This window comes from Aphelocoma coerulescens, chromosome 6 (genome assembly GCF_041296385.1).
Source record: "Aphelocoma coerulescens isolate FSJ_1873_10779 chromosome 6, UR_Acoe_1.0, whole genome shotgun sequence".
NCBI classification, from domain to species: domain Eukaryota; kingdom Metazoa; phylum Chordata; class Aves; order Passeriformes; family Corvidae; genus Aphelocoma; species Aphelocoma coerulescens.
The window spans coordinates 29,441,197-29,456,228 of record NC_091020.1 but is presented as its reverse complement, the minus strand read 5'-3'; the positions used below and the strand labels follow the sequence as shown (position 1 = coordinate 29,456,228).

At 40.7% G+C, this 15,032-nt stretch overlaps 1 protein-coding gene across 15 annotated transcripts in view; it reads right to left on the bottom strand.

Annotated features, from left to right (window-relative positions):
- ATRNL1 (attractin like 1) overlaps positions 1 to 14,440 on the bottom strand; it is a 440,837-nt gene extending 426,397 nt beyond the window's left edge. For 10 of the 15 annotated variants that reach the window (XM_069020095.1, XM_069020098.1, XM_069020096.1 and 7 more), the window contains exon 1: positions 13,583 to 14,439. In XM_069020095.1, the coding sequence (XP_068876196.1) occupies positions 13,583 to 13,866 (284 nt within the window). In that variant the 5' untranslated portion in view covers positions 13,867 to 14,439. Of the gene's footprint in view, positions 1 to 13,582 lie in introns of all 15 variants that reach the window. The other 5 variants (XM_069020108.1, XM_069020104.1, XM_069020105.1 and 2 more) reach the window with 2 other exon arrangements.
- Positions 14,441 to 15,032: the final 592 nt, after the last annotated feature.

Genomic DNA, 15,032 nt, shown 5'->3' with positions numbered 1-15,032 from the left:
ATTACTTCTTATTTATATCATTTAAAAACCTCTCTAAAAACGACTGATTGTATCCAGCCACACAGACTCCAAAAGCATATGGCACAAAGTACCACAGACACTCATTATCAATGTCATTCTTCCCTGGCATCTCGACATTGTTTTACTGGAAATTTCTTTTTAATTCATTTTGCTGTAATTTTAAAAGAAGATGTAACCAAACACAATAGGCTAAATAACGCAATATTCTAACACATAAGGCGATGTGTATGTACACCCATACACATTATATATTAAAAAAACTGCAGGATAACAAACATTGCACCACCTATACATGAAGGATGCACTATTGTCATATACACACAGTTTTTAGGAGTCTGATTATCCATTTTATTCTATTAGCTTCCCAAAGTTTGCCTTCATATTCAAGAACAAATCCTAAACAGATTAAATACAACAATTTAACATTATAGCAATTGAAAGTCAGGCCTGCAGTCTACTTTCAACTGCAAAATTATGAACAGCCTTATTATTCCTTCTTATATAATAAATATTAATTTAATAGATAATATATAAATTTAATGTAATTTTATTTCTTTATACATTATTATTAACTATCTTATTAATAATTAAGTAACGAATAAAATATTTATATTAATTTTTTATCCTTCAACTACTGCTGAGTCCATGCTGGTGTATGCCTTCATAAAAGTTAACCTCTCCACAAAACCAAAAGATGTTTCCCATCCTGAATCAATTATGACCTCCAAATCTTATTTTGTGGACATCCTCAAATTTCACCTGTTTCTGCAACACTCCTCACTCTGCATAGAGTGACCTCCTTAGAGAGTTTCTTTCAAATCCTGCCTCAAGCAAGTACTTCAAGTACGTGTAACCTCTGAACTGAGCTCATTATCCACACAGCTCCTGAAAATTACTTTCTGAAGAAGTCTGTTTCCCCCTCCCAAAACCTCAACATGATTAATTAGCTGAGCAAATATACAGTATTTCTGATCTGCAGACATCATGGACATACACACAGCTACACCATTTTCTCTTTGCTGCTCGAATGAATAATTTAAGAGTCAAAAATTATACATGCACACAAAACACTGAAGAACTTCACAGGCAAATCCAGACTAAGTACAATTCAACATTAGGGGAAACAAAAACCCTTCTAACAGTCTTAAGCACAGACAATTGCTGCCAAGAGAACTTGTGGACTCCCCATCCCTGTGTTAAAAGACCAGGCTGGATGGAGCTCTGAGTAACCCAGTCTAGTGGAAAGCATCTGTGCCCAGGGCAGTGGGGTTGGAACGAGATGACCTCTGAGGTCCATAGTAAGAAGCAGGTCAGAATTATGCAGCCTATAACCCAAGTTACCACTGATACCAAGTACAGAGATGCCTTGAACAATATCACCATCTGATGCTGTTGAGCACGTGCACAAAAAGAACCACGTCATGCCAGTGTGTGTTGACCAGAATCTGCAGTTTTTCCCACACTGCAGCACCCCCCCCCACAAACCTGCTAACCTCAGGTCATAATTCCCTTCAGAGCCATGGTTTGCAGGCTCCCAGGCATTTCCATACAGATTTGTCACAGCATTTTCCACTTTTCTGTGGAAGCAATGACAAGATCTTTTAGACTAGAATAACCTTAACTATAAAGCAAGTACAGCCGACCAAGAAGAATGTAATGTGCAAAGAACAGAGAATTCAACAAGAGTGATCAAAGTAATTCTTAAAAGCAGAAACACACACAGAATAAAGGCATCCTACCATTTAAACTACATGACCAGAATACATATACTTCCTGAGTTTGCATAATATCCTATCTTATAGTTTGACATCAACTCAGCCAGACTCCTCAATACTTCTGGTCTGTTAAAAACAAACAAAATGAAACAAACAAAAACAGGAAAAAAGGTCTTAATAGAGATGAAAACCTCAAAAGTTGCTGCTACTTAAAAAACTGTAGATTTCTAAGGATGGGAAGCCTGAGAATTTCCTTCATCAAATAATGTCGTTTTATTTTAAAAAGTATGCCTTCAAGTAGCCCCAGAATAAGAGATATGATACACTGAAGTCTAGGCCTGCAGTGGCATAATTATGAGAACAAAAAAGAATATTTCTTCCACTAAAGATCATGTGTGACTATGCTCATACTCACCAAAATTAGCATATTTATTTTTGTCATTCTCCCAGCCTTGAAGCACAATAATTTATATCCATACCCAGTGAATTACATAAAGACAATAAGGAAAGTTGTAGATTGCAAAGTTACAACATAAAGTAGAATATCACACATTGCATAGTGCTCTCCTGGATCACCACAGAAAACCAGACTAAAGCTCAATTGCTGTACTTAAAAGTGAGGACTAAGATTAAGTGTGTTCTTCATCTGCTTTGGTTTTCATTAGCAGATGGAAATAAAAGGACACATTTATCAGGATGATTAAAAAATAGTGACTGAAGAGCTACAGGTGATGTGTCAAAAAAAATCATCAACTATAAGGGTTTTTATTAATAATAGGTAGGGCTTTTTAAAATCTTTATTGAGCATGACCTCAAAACTATCAAGGCGAGTCAAAGGAAAAATTCAGAGGAAGATGTTCTCAAATTCCATTTCAGTGTAACATTGCAAGCTTTCATCATTCTAAGAGAAGCTAATATGCACTGGCTGTGCTTTTCAGTCCAATTGCTACTTAGAAATGCAGCCAACCTAAATTGGAAAACCCAAATCTAACTTTAAAGGAATATTCTACATACACTCAGCTGTCTGTCACTTCAGAGTTTGATATTAAAGAACAGATTTCTGAATGCATACAAAGCTCAAATGCAGTAAGTACCCTTCAAGGATGTATATAAAATTGAAAATAAAAGAATCCAACAATACTCCTGCTTATGAATTCCTTTTGTGAAGTTAATATATTAAGATGTGGTTTTCTTGTTCCCTGTCTCCACCCTCTTTAAAAAACAAACTACAGACCAGCTACAAACTCAGTCCATCTTTCATGTCCTGGGTCCACCTTTCAAGATCAATTCTCTAAGTATCCATCAACCTCTAACCAATATTGGCATTATAACTGCATTAGCCGAGGCCCCTCTATATACTTACTGAATGACATACAGTTTGGAACAGTCAGTGTAAAATACCATCACAAAACTCCTCAGTTATTATTAATAATAATAATAATATATAATACATTTATTAATAATAAAATTCATATTCTCTCTTGTACCCAATTACGTTACACAGTAGAAGACTCTGAGAAAATAAAGAACTTCAAACTATATTGTATATTTGCAGAAAAAAACCATACAAGTTGAAGACAATTCAGTCTTCCCAAAATGAGGACTGATACAGACTTACAGAAAATTTTATTTACTCCCAAGCTTCCATTTCAATTCAGTCACTTATTTGTTATTTTACCTCAGACAGCCACACAACTTCAGGTTTCCTACACATAAAACAGCTCAAAAAATAAGTGTCTGTTTCCCAAGGCCATTGTGACAGCAGCTACCCTGTGCTTAAATAAGATATCCAGATAGAGTATGATACAGATGGGTGGAGGTTAAGTCCTTCCTTCAACACAGAGTGGGGTTTTTAGCCTTGTGAAAGCTAAAGTAGTATAAGCAGTTTAGAAATTTAAAAGTCCAGAAAAATGGTGCCATTTTTAGTTTAAAATAGATGCTTGCTCCTACAAAGTGCTACAGTACTAAAACCACTGGGGTGGTGACGGGGAACAGGGCGTGGATTTTAAATACACATGTTCTGATTTTAATACTTATATCAGCATTAGGTTTTAGAAAACATCTGCAAAAATGTTTTTTAACAAAATTGTCTTAATATGATATTACAGCTGTGCACACAAGTGCAAATCCGTGTGTTTTCAAAAGCAGCCATTTGTTTGTTCAGTATTTTTCATTTTTCAGGACTGCCTTCTACCTTCCAGCTCCTGTCCAACATTTTGGTTTCAGTTACCTATTGGAGAAGGCTCAGGACACAAACAAAACAGATCTGCTGATAATGAGAGAAGCACAAAAGCACCCAGCTTCATTACAGCAGCTCTGGGACACGTCCCATGAAACATTGACCATCCATTTCCCTCTCCCCACACCTGCCTTGGGACACTTTGAATGCACCACATACTCATTTGATTAGCAAGAGTCCTCCAACACATCATCATAACTGGGCTTGCATACACAAACATGACTGTGAGCTATTCTGTGTTTGGATTTTCCTTGTGAGAAATACATACTTTTACATACACACACTCTTACTCTATAGATTTAAAAAAAAAAAAAAAAAGGATGCAAATGATCCTATAATTGGATTAATCGGCATTTCAGTTTTAGTAATAAAGCTGAAGTTATCAAAGTATTCCTTTATAGAAGTCAAAATGTATCCAAGTTTCCTTGAGTTTCGAAAGCAGAGATTAATTAACAAGAAAATTAAGTTCACCATATTTTAGTCACTTCTATCCATTACAAGAAGGAAAGTATTTTAAACTGCAGTATGACTAGAAAGGTATTTTTCTGACTAATTTATCTTTGTCCTAGGCTTGTGGGTGGCAATCAATGAAGCCCATTTGTCTTCTTGTTCCACAGTGCCGCGTGGTTTACTTACACCTTGAACAAAGTTTCTACAAAGCTTACCACAATACTTAAAGACATTACTAACCCCAGCTCTCCTCCCAGGCTTTTGGCCAAAACCATTGCTGCTCATAGTATACTGCCACAACTGGTAACAGACATAGCTAAAATCTGGTCCTTTAGTGACACTGCTGTTTGTTCTACAGTCCCAACTCTTGCAGTAGTTACATGACAGACTCAACATGAACCATTTTTCATAGAAGGCAAGCCATCAGCCTTCAAGATAACAGAGAAGTGGCTGAAAACTCAAACACATGGGAACAAACAAAAAAATCTATGCATAAAAGTGCATGTCTATAAAAAAGATCTACATTTAAAGACTGAATTCAGATTCCCAGTTCTGCAATAACATCAATGCCATCAACCCACAAATTAGGAATGTGTGATTCTTTGCTAATAGCATAGGAATGCAATGACCAATATGGAATACTGTATTCCTACAAGTAAAGCAGTAACTCTTCAAAATACCCATTAAGTGCTGCAGCATCTCACAATATTCTGTTTGTAATATTTAATCCAGCTTTGGGGGTTAGGGCTTTGGGGGTCTTACTTCTGAAACCAAATCTTATCAGTGAAAGTCAATGCACAATTTTTTCCAATGAGTCTATAATAAGAGAATATTACTCTGCAATAGCACAGACTGCAAGGTTTTGCTTCATCTGACCTAATGAAATGATTGTATTCATCTGAGATATACAGCATAGTTCAGACAAGAGTACTTCATGCCCTAATATTTATCACGTTCTAGGAAGAAATGCAATCTCTAAAATATTATCTACCTTATTAGCTGTGCCTCATGGGTCACCTCAAGTCTTTTAACTTACAGGAAGTGTTATTTCCTTTTTACAGATGAAACACTGAAGCACATAAATTATGGAAGAAATCCATAAGAAAATGTAGACATTGAGTATGATCATTTTATATGTCTGCATCCAATCTTTAAGTAATTCAGTACTTGTCCTGTTGCTAGGTAATCCTAGAATATCCTGGATTCAAAACTCCCTGCCCAATTCAAGGTTGTCAGATATGTGCTGCTTAAAACTAGGGAAATACTCTACAGCCAGCTTTTTTTTAAACATCACTAGCATGAACAGAGTCGATATTTTGCCATCAGAGATGGTTGCAGCCCATTTTCATCCTTAGCTAAGAAATATAAAAATACTGATTCAAACGGATCCTAGAATCCATTTCTTACAGACGAGTAACATAAGCTTTAAATTTTTGGAGAGACGATGTAGTAGAATTCATTTTTTTTAAATGCTGTTGCATTAACAGAGAGTTTAAGATGTTTACCCTGGAATATTCCATAGCTGGTAGCTAATTTTTTTTTTTTTTCAGAGGTATAAAAACTTGAGGTTTTTCTCTCTGGAGGAAACTTCAAAGCCAAATGCTGTTCTTGCACCTTGGGAATGAACACTAAGTAACAAACTGGGCTGAGCTTAGTTCCATCATTTCTCAATAGGATCTTGGTCCTCATGGAGGAAAATCAATGCAATTCTTGGTCCACTCATTAGCTTTTTAAGATTTTAGAGCATAACCTTTAAAACTGGTTTGAAAATTCCCACTGCTCACCCACCACACATGAAAACATCTACTTTGCTTATAGCTTACTGGGTTTCTTTTATTACTGTTAGCAGCTGCAATTCACTGGAGCGTTCATGTTTTCAGGTATCATCGTAATTATTTATTTCTCCTTACATGAACTTTGTAGCATGTTTTCCAAGCCTAGACTATACAGCTAATAACAAATTTCATAGGCACTAACAGATAATTACTCTTCAGTACTGCAGGAGTTTTCCAATACATTTTTGTTGTCTATGTAGTAATGTTTCTAAATAAGGTCTTTCTTCACCAGCATTTGTTAGGATGTGGAAGAATATCCCAAGGGTATTCCTGTAATATCTCATATTACCTCCTACCTCTTCTGCCTACATTGTGATACAATTAAATCAATTTCTAGTGCCGTGTGATAGACTGAGCTCTCAAAAACTACTCATACTCATTTTAAAAAGATGACATGAACTATGATAATGCCTTCCCAAATATGATCATCATGCCTTCCCTTTGATTAAATGAACTAAGAGAAACACAGTGTGAGACTATTTACTTGCCAAATTAAATTTAAAACATAATAAGTATTAAATGCTATAACCTGTGCAGCTATTTATGTATTGTTTATGGATAGACTTAAGTATGCATTGATGTAACTGAGCTTTTTACACACCCATAGCAATGGCAATCAGCCTTTGATGCTGTCTGAAGGGCTGGCAGGGTCATCAACCATCTGTTCCCACACTTCTTTACCTAAGTAGCAAACTGCTTAGCCTGCAAACAAACCAGACTCCAGAATCCATGAGCCTGCAAACAAACCAGACTCCAGAATCCACAAGCCCCTTGCCTGCCTTTTTTTTTGTTTCATTCCTAGAGATGGTCTCAGATTTACACAGAGGAAGAGACACTGTTCATTGTTAACTGGAGAAGGGGAAGAGGGGTGTTTTTAAAAGGGCCCAGCTCCATCCCAAACCCAGGCATGTTTGTAGCCCCACTATTACATATCACTCCAAACAGTGGAAGATGTGTTCAGTTCACAGACTGGTTTGAGAAAAGCAGGGTCTCGGTACTGAGGATGCAGCAACTCCAAGAGGATTTTGAGGTGGAAAACCATGGTCTGAGCTGCCAGCACAGCGCTAAGCTGAGAAGCACTGGCTGCAGCTGCACAGCAGGACCCCGGGCAGCAGGGGAGAAGCTACTCTGCATCTACATTTCACCAGCACAACCATTACCAAAAGCATTTGGTTCTGGCACTCACAGCTCAAGCACACTGATAACATAGGGGAGGGTGTAAACCAAGACAGCAATCAAGCAAGGAAAAGTTTGGTTTTTGTGGAGACAACTCAAGGAAATTTTTGTTCTCAGTGAGGAGAATGTGACCATATCTCCACCTACACAGGTAAGAGCGACCTCACCTACTAAAGGTTCTACAATGAAGGCCTGTCTCAAAACATTAAAAAACAGGGTAACTAAGAGAGACAAAAAATGAGGTAGATTAGATCTGCGTATTAGCAGTTTCTGCATTTGTTTTTCCGGTTATAGAAAATGGAGAGGATAACTAACCAAAGGAAGAACTCTGAAAGTCTTTAAGGGGCTTTGTGTCAGAGGAAGTGTTTTCAGACATGTACAGATGCTTTCTAAAGCATGTGTTCAACTCACACAGGAATTAATTCAGAGTTACCCTACTGCCTGCAAAAGGCAAGAGGTAATAAGTAGTCAGAGTTTATTTCTGGTCTTCTCTATAAAAACCCTTAAAAACCACTGAAATAGTTACTGGTGAAATTGGTGTTAGGTCAGCCGTCAGACTCTGTGATTTTAAGGGTCTTTTCCAACCTAAATGATTTCATGTAGCAAGTATTAAACAGGCAAAAAGATACATTATAATAAAATTAATTTTTTAAGTTTGCAAAAAGACTGCTTTCCTTTCAAAAAGCACTTTTCAGTGCAGATTGCTTAGCTTAGGAGGCACTTAGTATGATTTTATGGCTTATGCTTCTACATCAAAACAAGATTTACAAAAAAATTTATTCCTCAGAAATTCAAAATATCTTTATAATATAAGCTATAATGGTATTTTTAAAATTTAATACAGACAGAGAGAATAATTCACATTAAAATAGTTTTGCAGAGCACCATGACTAAAATAACTTAAATAAAGACCACATTTTATAAGACTAAAATCATAATCACCAATGCTTTTCCAAAAGTTTAATTTTATTAACATCCACATGTTGAGTTGTAAAAAGGCAATCTGCAGGTGCAAAACCTCACACTCAATTGCACCAATGTCAATAAGAGTAATTATTTCTTGGATCAGATACAGACCACACCAATGACAAAGACAGTTTTGCTACTAATAGCATGACTCAGGGATTTCACCTGTAAAACAGAAGTTGCACTTTAATGGTGATGTTTTACATTAAAGTTCTGGAAAACTAAGTCTGGACCAATTCTAAAAGTAACGATTTTTTTTTTTCCTATCTACACCTGCTGAGGCTGCCAACTCCTTTGGATCAGCAGGAGCCTTATGCAAGTGAAGTAACTTGAGGAAACAGCTAGCTTAAAAAAAATTGGCTGGGAGGTGGGGAGATCTGTTCCTGTTGATACTTTTCAACTCTCAGCAGGAATATTAATGCTTACATAAGAAGCAAGATGTAATCAAAGAGAAGCGTGAAGGATAAAGTCATCCCCTTTCACAGCAGTCTGAACTTCAACTGGCTGCAGCTAAAGCTAACTTCTTTTCTTAAGATCTCTTCTTACACAACATTATCATTCATTTACAATCTGCAATTTAAGGACACTTGCCTTGCATGAGTCATTCTGCAGACAGCAGCATTCAGAGTTTTAGATGGAAATAAGGATTTTGCCTGGAATAACAAAATTTGGTACCCCTCAAACATTTCAGTCGTGAATGTACTTGCACTTGGAAATTGTTTTGTCCTTGAAGAATGCAGAATCTCTTATAGGAGCTCTAGAAATTAAGGAGAGCATGCAAGAGGTAATTTAGAAGTACAATAAGAACATCTGGAGGCAAGGTTTAATAATCAAACAGATCCATTTGCTCTTACTCTCTCCATAACAACTGCATACCTAGGACTAGGTAAAGCAGATTAACTGGAGGTCCTCAAAGGTGCTCACCTGTCCTGTTCTGCTTCATTACACATCACACCCATGGCTATCAAATAAACAACCATAAACATCCAAAGACACAACCTAATTTTCCAAAGGCACCATATTACAGTGGTATTTCTAGTCATTTGGGTACTCAAAAACTTTAGAGGAAGATAAATTCCATGCACAAAGTTCTCAAATGCTCTTCCACAAGCCCGTGCAAAGCAGAGCTAGAGAAAGGGAAACTTTTTGCTCCAACCTGGAGGAAATTTTTTTTTCTTCTAAGAAATCATTCTGTGAGTAGAAAAACTAATGAAACCTGTTTCCCTGCACTGCTGCGTCTCACGACTACTGGCTTTAACATCTAAATACACAGAAGCTGTGACAGCAGTTTTTACTGCAGTTGGGCCATTCATAATGTCTGTGTCCCTGAATTCCCTGAAATCTCATCACAGAACTGATTTAGGCAGCCCTTCCCTCTCCCTTCTGCCCAAACTCATATCATCATGAAAAGGGCAACTGACCAACAAATTCAAAGGCATAGAATAGGGGGAAAAGAATGGCAGAAGTAGCATTAAAAGCTTCACTTCCTTAATAAATCATCCTAGCAAAACAAAACCAAAACTGCACACTGTCCTTTTATGTATGTGGTTTAGTCTATATCTTGGGAACTGTGCTGCTTGAAGCTGCCTGCTATAAAAACAGAACCTGCTCACCCATTGGCTCTCTTATCTTTCACCTGGCAAAATTCCTTTCCCCTCTCTTTTTATAACTAAATTCCCCTTTTTTATTTTGGTTAAAAAAAGGTTTTGCACTATTTCAGAGTAGAGGAAAGGATGGAAGGGGGGAAAAAAGGGTTTTAAGAAAGATGAAAGTAAGTCAGAAAGTCAGAGTTGCATTCAGATATCCAATCTGGACAGAGAGTAAAATAATTTACCACCAGGCAGACATGAGGCCTAAATCTTTCTGAGAAATGGCTGAAATGGGTGTGAATGCACTGCAGTAAGAATAGCAACATCTGCATTTCTATACGATTTACCACAGGCTTTACAATAACAAGAGTAAATTCAAAAGTTGGTAAATAAGAGAAACAAAATGGTGCTAGACAGTCTCTTTGTCCATTCCCCCCCCCCCATCCACAATTATTTCACCCAGTGCAGACCAACATTTGCAAAGCAGTTTATTTACTCAGTAGTTCTCCTACAGGGAAAGGTAAGGTTACCACAGTATTGTCAATTAATTTTGACACCTGCTTACAAAGATTGATCAATTATTTTTGATGTCTCTCTGCTATGTTACTGTTTCTCAGTTTAGAAGAGAAATAAAACAAAGCCAAAAATACTACACATCTCTCACCAAAGAATTAATGGTCCCAAGATACCCTCAGGCAGAGTATTTCTCCTCTTACCACAATGTTCTTGGTACTTGCTAATGCAAGTCACTCATTCGCAGAGAGCAAAAATAACCATACCTCATTTACACGAAGAAAAAGAAAGAACCTTTTCTTTTCAAGTGTTTTAAGCCCACCCTTGAAAATCTGTTTTTTCAAATACTGTAGTGACAGGTTTTACACGTGTCCAATTTAGGCCATTAAAAGTTCCATTTAAATCTCGGGTAACAGGGACACACGCAGGCACTTCAAACAGCTGCGACTTGGAAACAGTGCAAATGTTTAGAGTAATACACAAGGTTCTATTAACATTTCTGCAGATCGTATCTACAACCCACGAACTGGCTGCTAATGCAGCTCTAATAACCAAACACACTTCTCAATCTTTGCCATCCTGAACCAATTTTCAGAATAATCCTTAACGACAGAAGCAACTGCTGCAGAAGTGATGTACACCCGACAGGGACTTGTCAAACCACTGCTGCAAAAGTCCAGCCGTGGCTACTTAAGGGTAAAGCAGATGCATGTCGCAGCCAAATGGAAACAAAAGGCAAATGTTCTGCGACAATAAGGCGAACCATCAGCTGCCACAGAGATCGGGAAGGTGTTCAATCACCCAACCATCAGCCAGGCTAATTTCTTTTTCCAGCTCTTCAGGTGGAAGTACACGGAGCTTGACTCATCACCCATTCCACACCCACCTGAATTTTCAGGATTCAAAATACAACCGCTCCGAGCTGCTGCTTGCAGCAGTGTAAGGCACGTTTAACATATTTCACCCCATTCCCGACACACAGAGCTTGAAAAGCTCTAAATCTTAGAATGCTTATTTTCAGTGCAGAGTATACTTTGCTTCCAAGAATAAAGATTAAAGATGAGCTGTCAAAGACACTGCTATGAAAGCGTCCTCAGTAAAAAATAGGTCTCCAGCAGCTTACTCCCGTGAGAAAAATTATAATGCAAGTGTCACTGTCCTTTTTAAAGCTAAGCACGAAAAAAACATAGAAGAGTTAATGAGAAATCTATTCCGATTTCACCAAAACCCCTAACAGCTTTCAGTTAAACACTGTGTTAGCTCAGCTCAGAAGAGATGCCCTTCCAACACTCAGACAGAACTTCCTCTAGGTGGGGATGGATTATTAACTTTCTACCAGAAGGGAAAACAACCACTGTGCTTCCTCACTTGATAAACACAACCAAGGTAAAGAAACCTAGATGTTTTAAGAGATAAGCAAGATAATACCTGTAAGGACAGGATAACGCCTCCAGTAAGAATTCAGAGAATATACTCATTCACAACAAGCTCTGAAATTGAAGAAACTACAATTTGCTTTGGTCCTGGCACTATTAGGGTCTGTTACATGTGGCACCAAGACGAAGGATACAAGTAATCTCTTTATAGCCAGGAAATAATGGCTCTGCAGATCCACATGCACGAAGAAGATTCACCTGGGCCTCCTCTCATCACTCTCAATCCCTCCGAAATTAGCTCATTGTTCCAGAGCAGGACAAACCCCAAACATCCAATACACACAGGCAACAAACAGCCAACTTAAAAACCTAATTATAAAGTTCATAAGTAGAAAAGATGTCTTATATTTGCCTTGTATTAGCTTTATAGCTGGGTTGCAATCTTACTGCTGCAATATCCACCAAACATAAGTGAATTGGTTCTTTCTCTGCACTGTGTACATCACTTCAGCCAGCATGTCTGACTTCAGCAACTCCTTAACTTCCCAGGCTAACAAGTTACTGGATTTACTTTTTGTTTATTTATGAATGAGTGACCTTGTGTTAAACGTTTAAAAGAGATGCAAATTATACAGCTTAATTTCAGTACTCCAGAGAAAAACTGAACTTAAACACAATTTTAAAATAGACAGTTACTGATATTTAACCTCCAAAAAGTAGTTTGCCCAAAGACAGAATGACTCCTCTAAGACATAGTCTCAGCAATATATTGCCATTAGCTACACATTAGGACACTTTCCAGCTATATATGTCAACATACTTAATAAATGGAGTTCCTGCTTCTAGGGGGTGTTTTAGAGGGAATGAAATGAGATGTCCTGTCCAAGATTATATAGCGAAATAACAGCAAACAGTATTCTTCACAGCCAGACTTTACACTGATAGCAAAGGGGGCGGGAGGAAAGTGACAGCCCTATAAATTAAGTCTTCTTTCCCACTCCATATAGAAAAGCAAGTGTCAGGGTGTGCTTCCTTCTCACTGATCAATGACTCGGTATCACACTGACTTTTAAGAATGAGAAGGTAGTTACAGCTTGACTGAGTACTCGTTCCTTTGCAAAAATACGTTTCTTTTTTACATTTCCCACGCTCTCCTACAAACCTTGTCACCGGGGATGTACATTTCAATCAGTTGCACTTACGTTGTCCTGAATGTAACTGACTAATGCCCACTTAGCTCAGTTGTTTGAAGACTGGAAGGAGCGAAACCTTTCACTCTTTAGAAGGAAAAAGTCATTAAAATCCCCTCCTAAGTTTGGCTCCCTGGGCAGCCCCACGAAGCGCACATGTCATTTCCATAACACTTCCAGAAGGGACAGCAGCGACACAGCTTTAGGCCGACTTCTCCCCATCTCTCAGTTCCCATGAAGTGGAGCAGCCTATTTTCAGCGATAAGTCAGCCGGAGCTGTGTCCTGTGCTCTTAAGGAGCTGGAGGAGCCTATTTCATCCTTAACTTCTGCCACATACTTCCATCATACATGAACAAAATCATAGCAGACACAAGCAAAACAAACAAGCAAGCAAAAAAAAAAAAAAAAAAAAAAAACCAACCCAAACAAACAACAAAAAAAAGGCAAGTGAAAGAGACAGGAAAAAGAGGCAGGGATGAGAAGTAGAAAATCGCAATAAGCAGAGACTTACTTGAACCTGCCCTGGCAGTGTTGGCACTGGTCTCCCACCCAGCCCTGGTCGCAGACACAGGTGGAGTTGACACAATGACCCGAGAAGCAGGAGATTTTGTCGCAGGACTTGGACTGGGACACCTGGGCATAGAGGGCCAGGTAGAGGAAGCCGTAGAAGAGCAGCCAGCTGTTCACATCCAGGAGCGAGCTGAAGCAGCAGCAGCAGGCGGAGGGGAAAGGTCTCCAAGCGCCCGGGGCCGCGGGTGCAGCTCCCGCTCTCCGGCCGGCGCTGCCCAGGTCCATCTTGGCCGCGGGGGCCGCGGGCCGAGTCGCGGCCGGCGCCGGGCGGCGATGGCAGCTTCCCCTGAGGGGAGATAATCCAGCCAGGGAGATTCAAACCCCCCGCTTCCTCCTCGCCTTCCTCTCCTCCCTCCCGACCCCAGCGCTGCCTCCTCCAGCCCCTTCAGCCCTCCGCGCCCCGTCACTCCCGAGGGGAAGCCCGGCAGCCCTTAGCCATCCGCCCCTTCTCCTCGTCGTCCTCCTCAGGGCTCATCGCTCCCGTCTTCTTCCATGGAGGAGGAGAGCTGCCTCTTGACCTTGTGTTTTCTCCTCGCCAGATATGCCCCCACGGCCGCGCACACGCCGCCCTGGACCATGTATCCCGCGGCTCCCCCCTCTCCTTTGTATCCCGGTGCCCGCGGCACACACGCAGCGGCGGCGAGGAGGAGCGCGGGAGGCGGGGGCCGCCGTCCTCTCGCCAGGCAGACAGCTGGGAAGTGAGGGCGGCCGGGCCCGGAGCCGCTACGGCACCGCGCTTCGGCGGGGCGGGGAAAGGGCTGGAGAGCTCTTATCCCCGCTCCGTTATTAGCCCTGCGGGGAAGGGAGGCGGGAGGCAGCGAGAGGAGGGTTAGCAGCCCCTCCGCGTCCCAGCTGACAGCTTCCAAGCAGCCATTTTTAAAGGCTAATTCTCATCGCCGCTCGGAGCCGCCTCCCGCCCCTCGGCCCGCGTGGATCCGTCCCTCGCTGGGAGGGGGGTCCGGCGGGGTGACCGCCCCCCCGAGGCTCCCGCGGCCGCCCCTTCCCCTGCGCTCCCGCGGGCACCTCTCCCGCCCACGCTTCCAGTCGGGGGGAGCTGGAGCGGCACCGGGAATGGAGAGGCACCGGGAATGCGGCCCCCGCCGCCCGGACCCCCGAGACGAACCCGCCCCGTCCCGCGCTCCTGGGCGGGGAGCGGCCCCGCACCCCCCGGCAGAGCGGCCGAAGGCTCGGAAGAGCCCCGCTCTGCTGCCTTGGTTCCTCTGTTTGCCTCAGGTCCTGCAAAGTTCAGAGGCGGTTTGCCTTGAACTCCTGCCGGCTGGTAGCAGAAGAGATGTTACAGCTTGTTTTGGGAACCTCACCTTCCTAAGATTTACTCTGTACGCAAAATCACGCTATGAAAAGCCAGTGTCCATAAAGGAGACAGAGGAGTC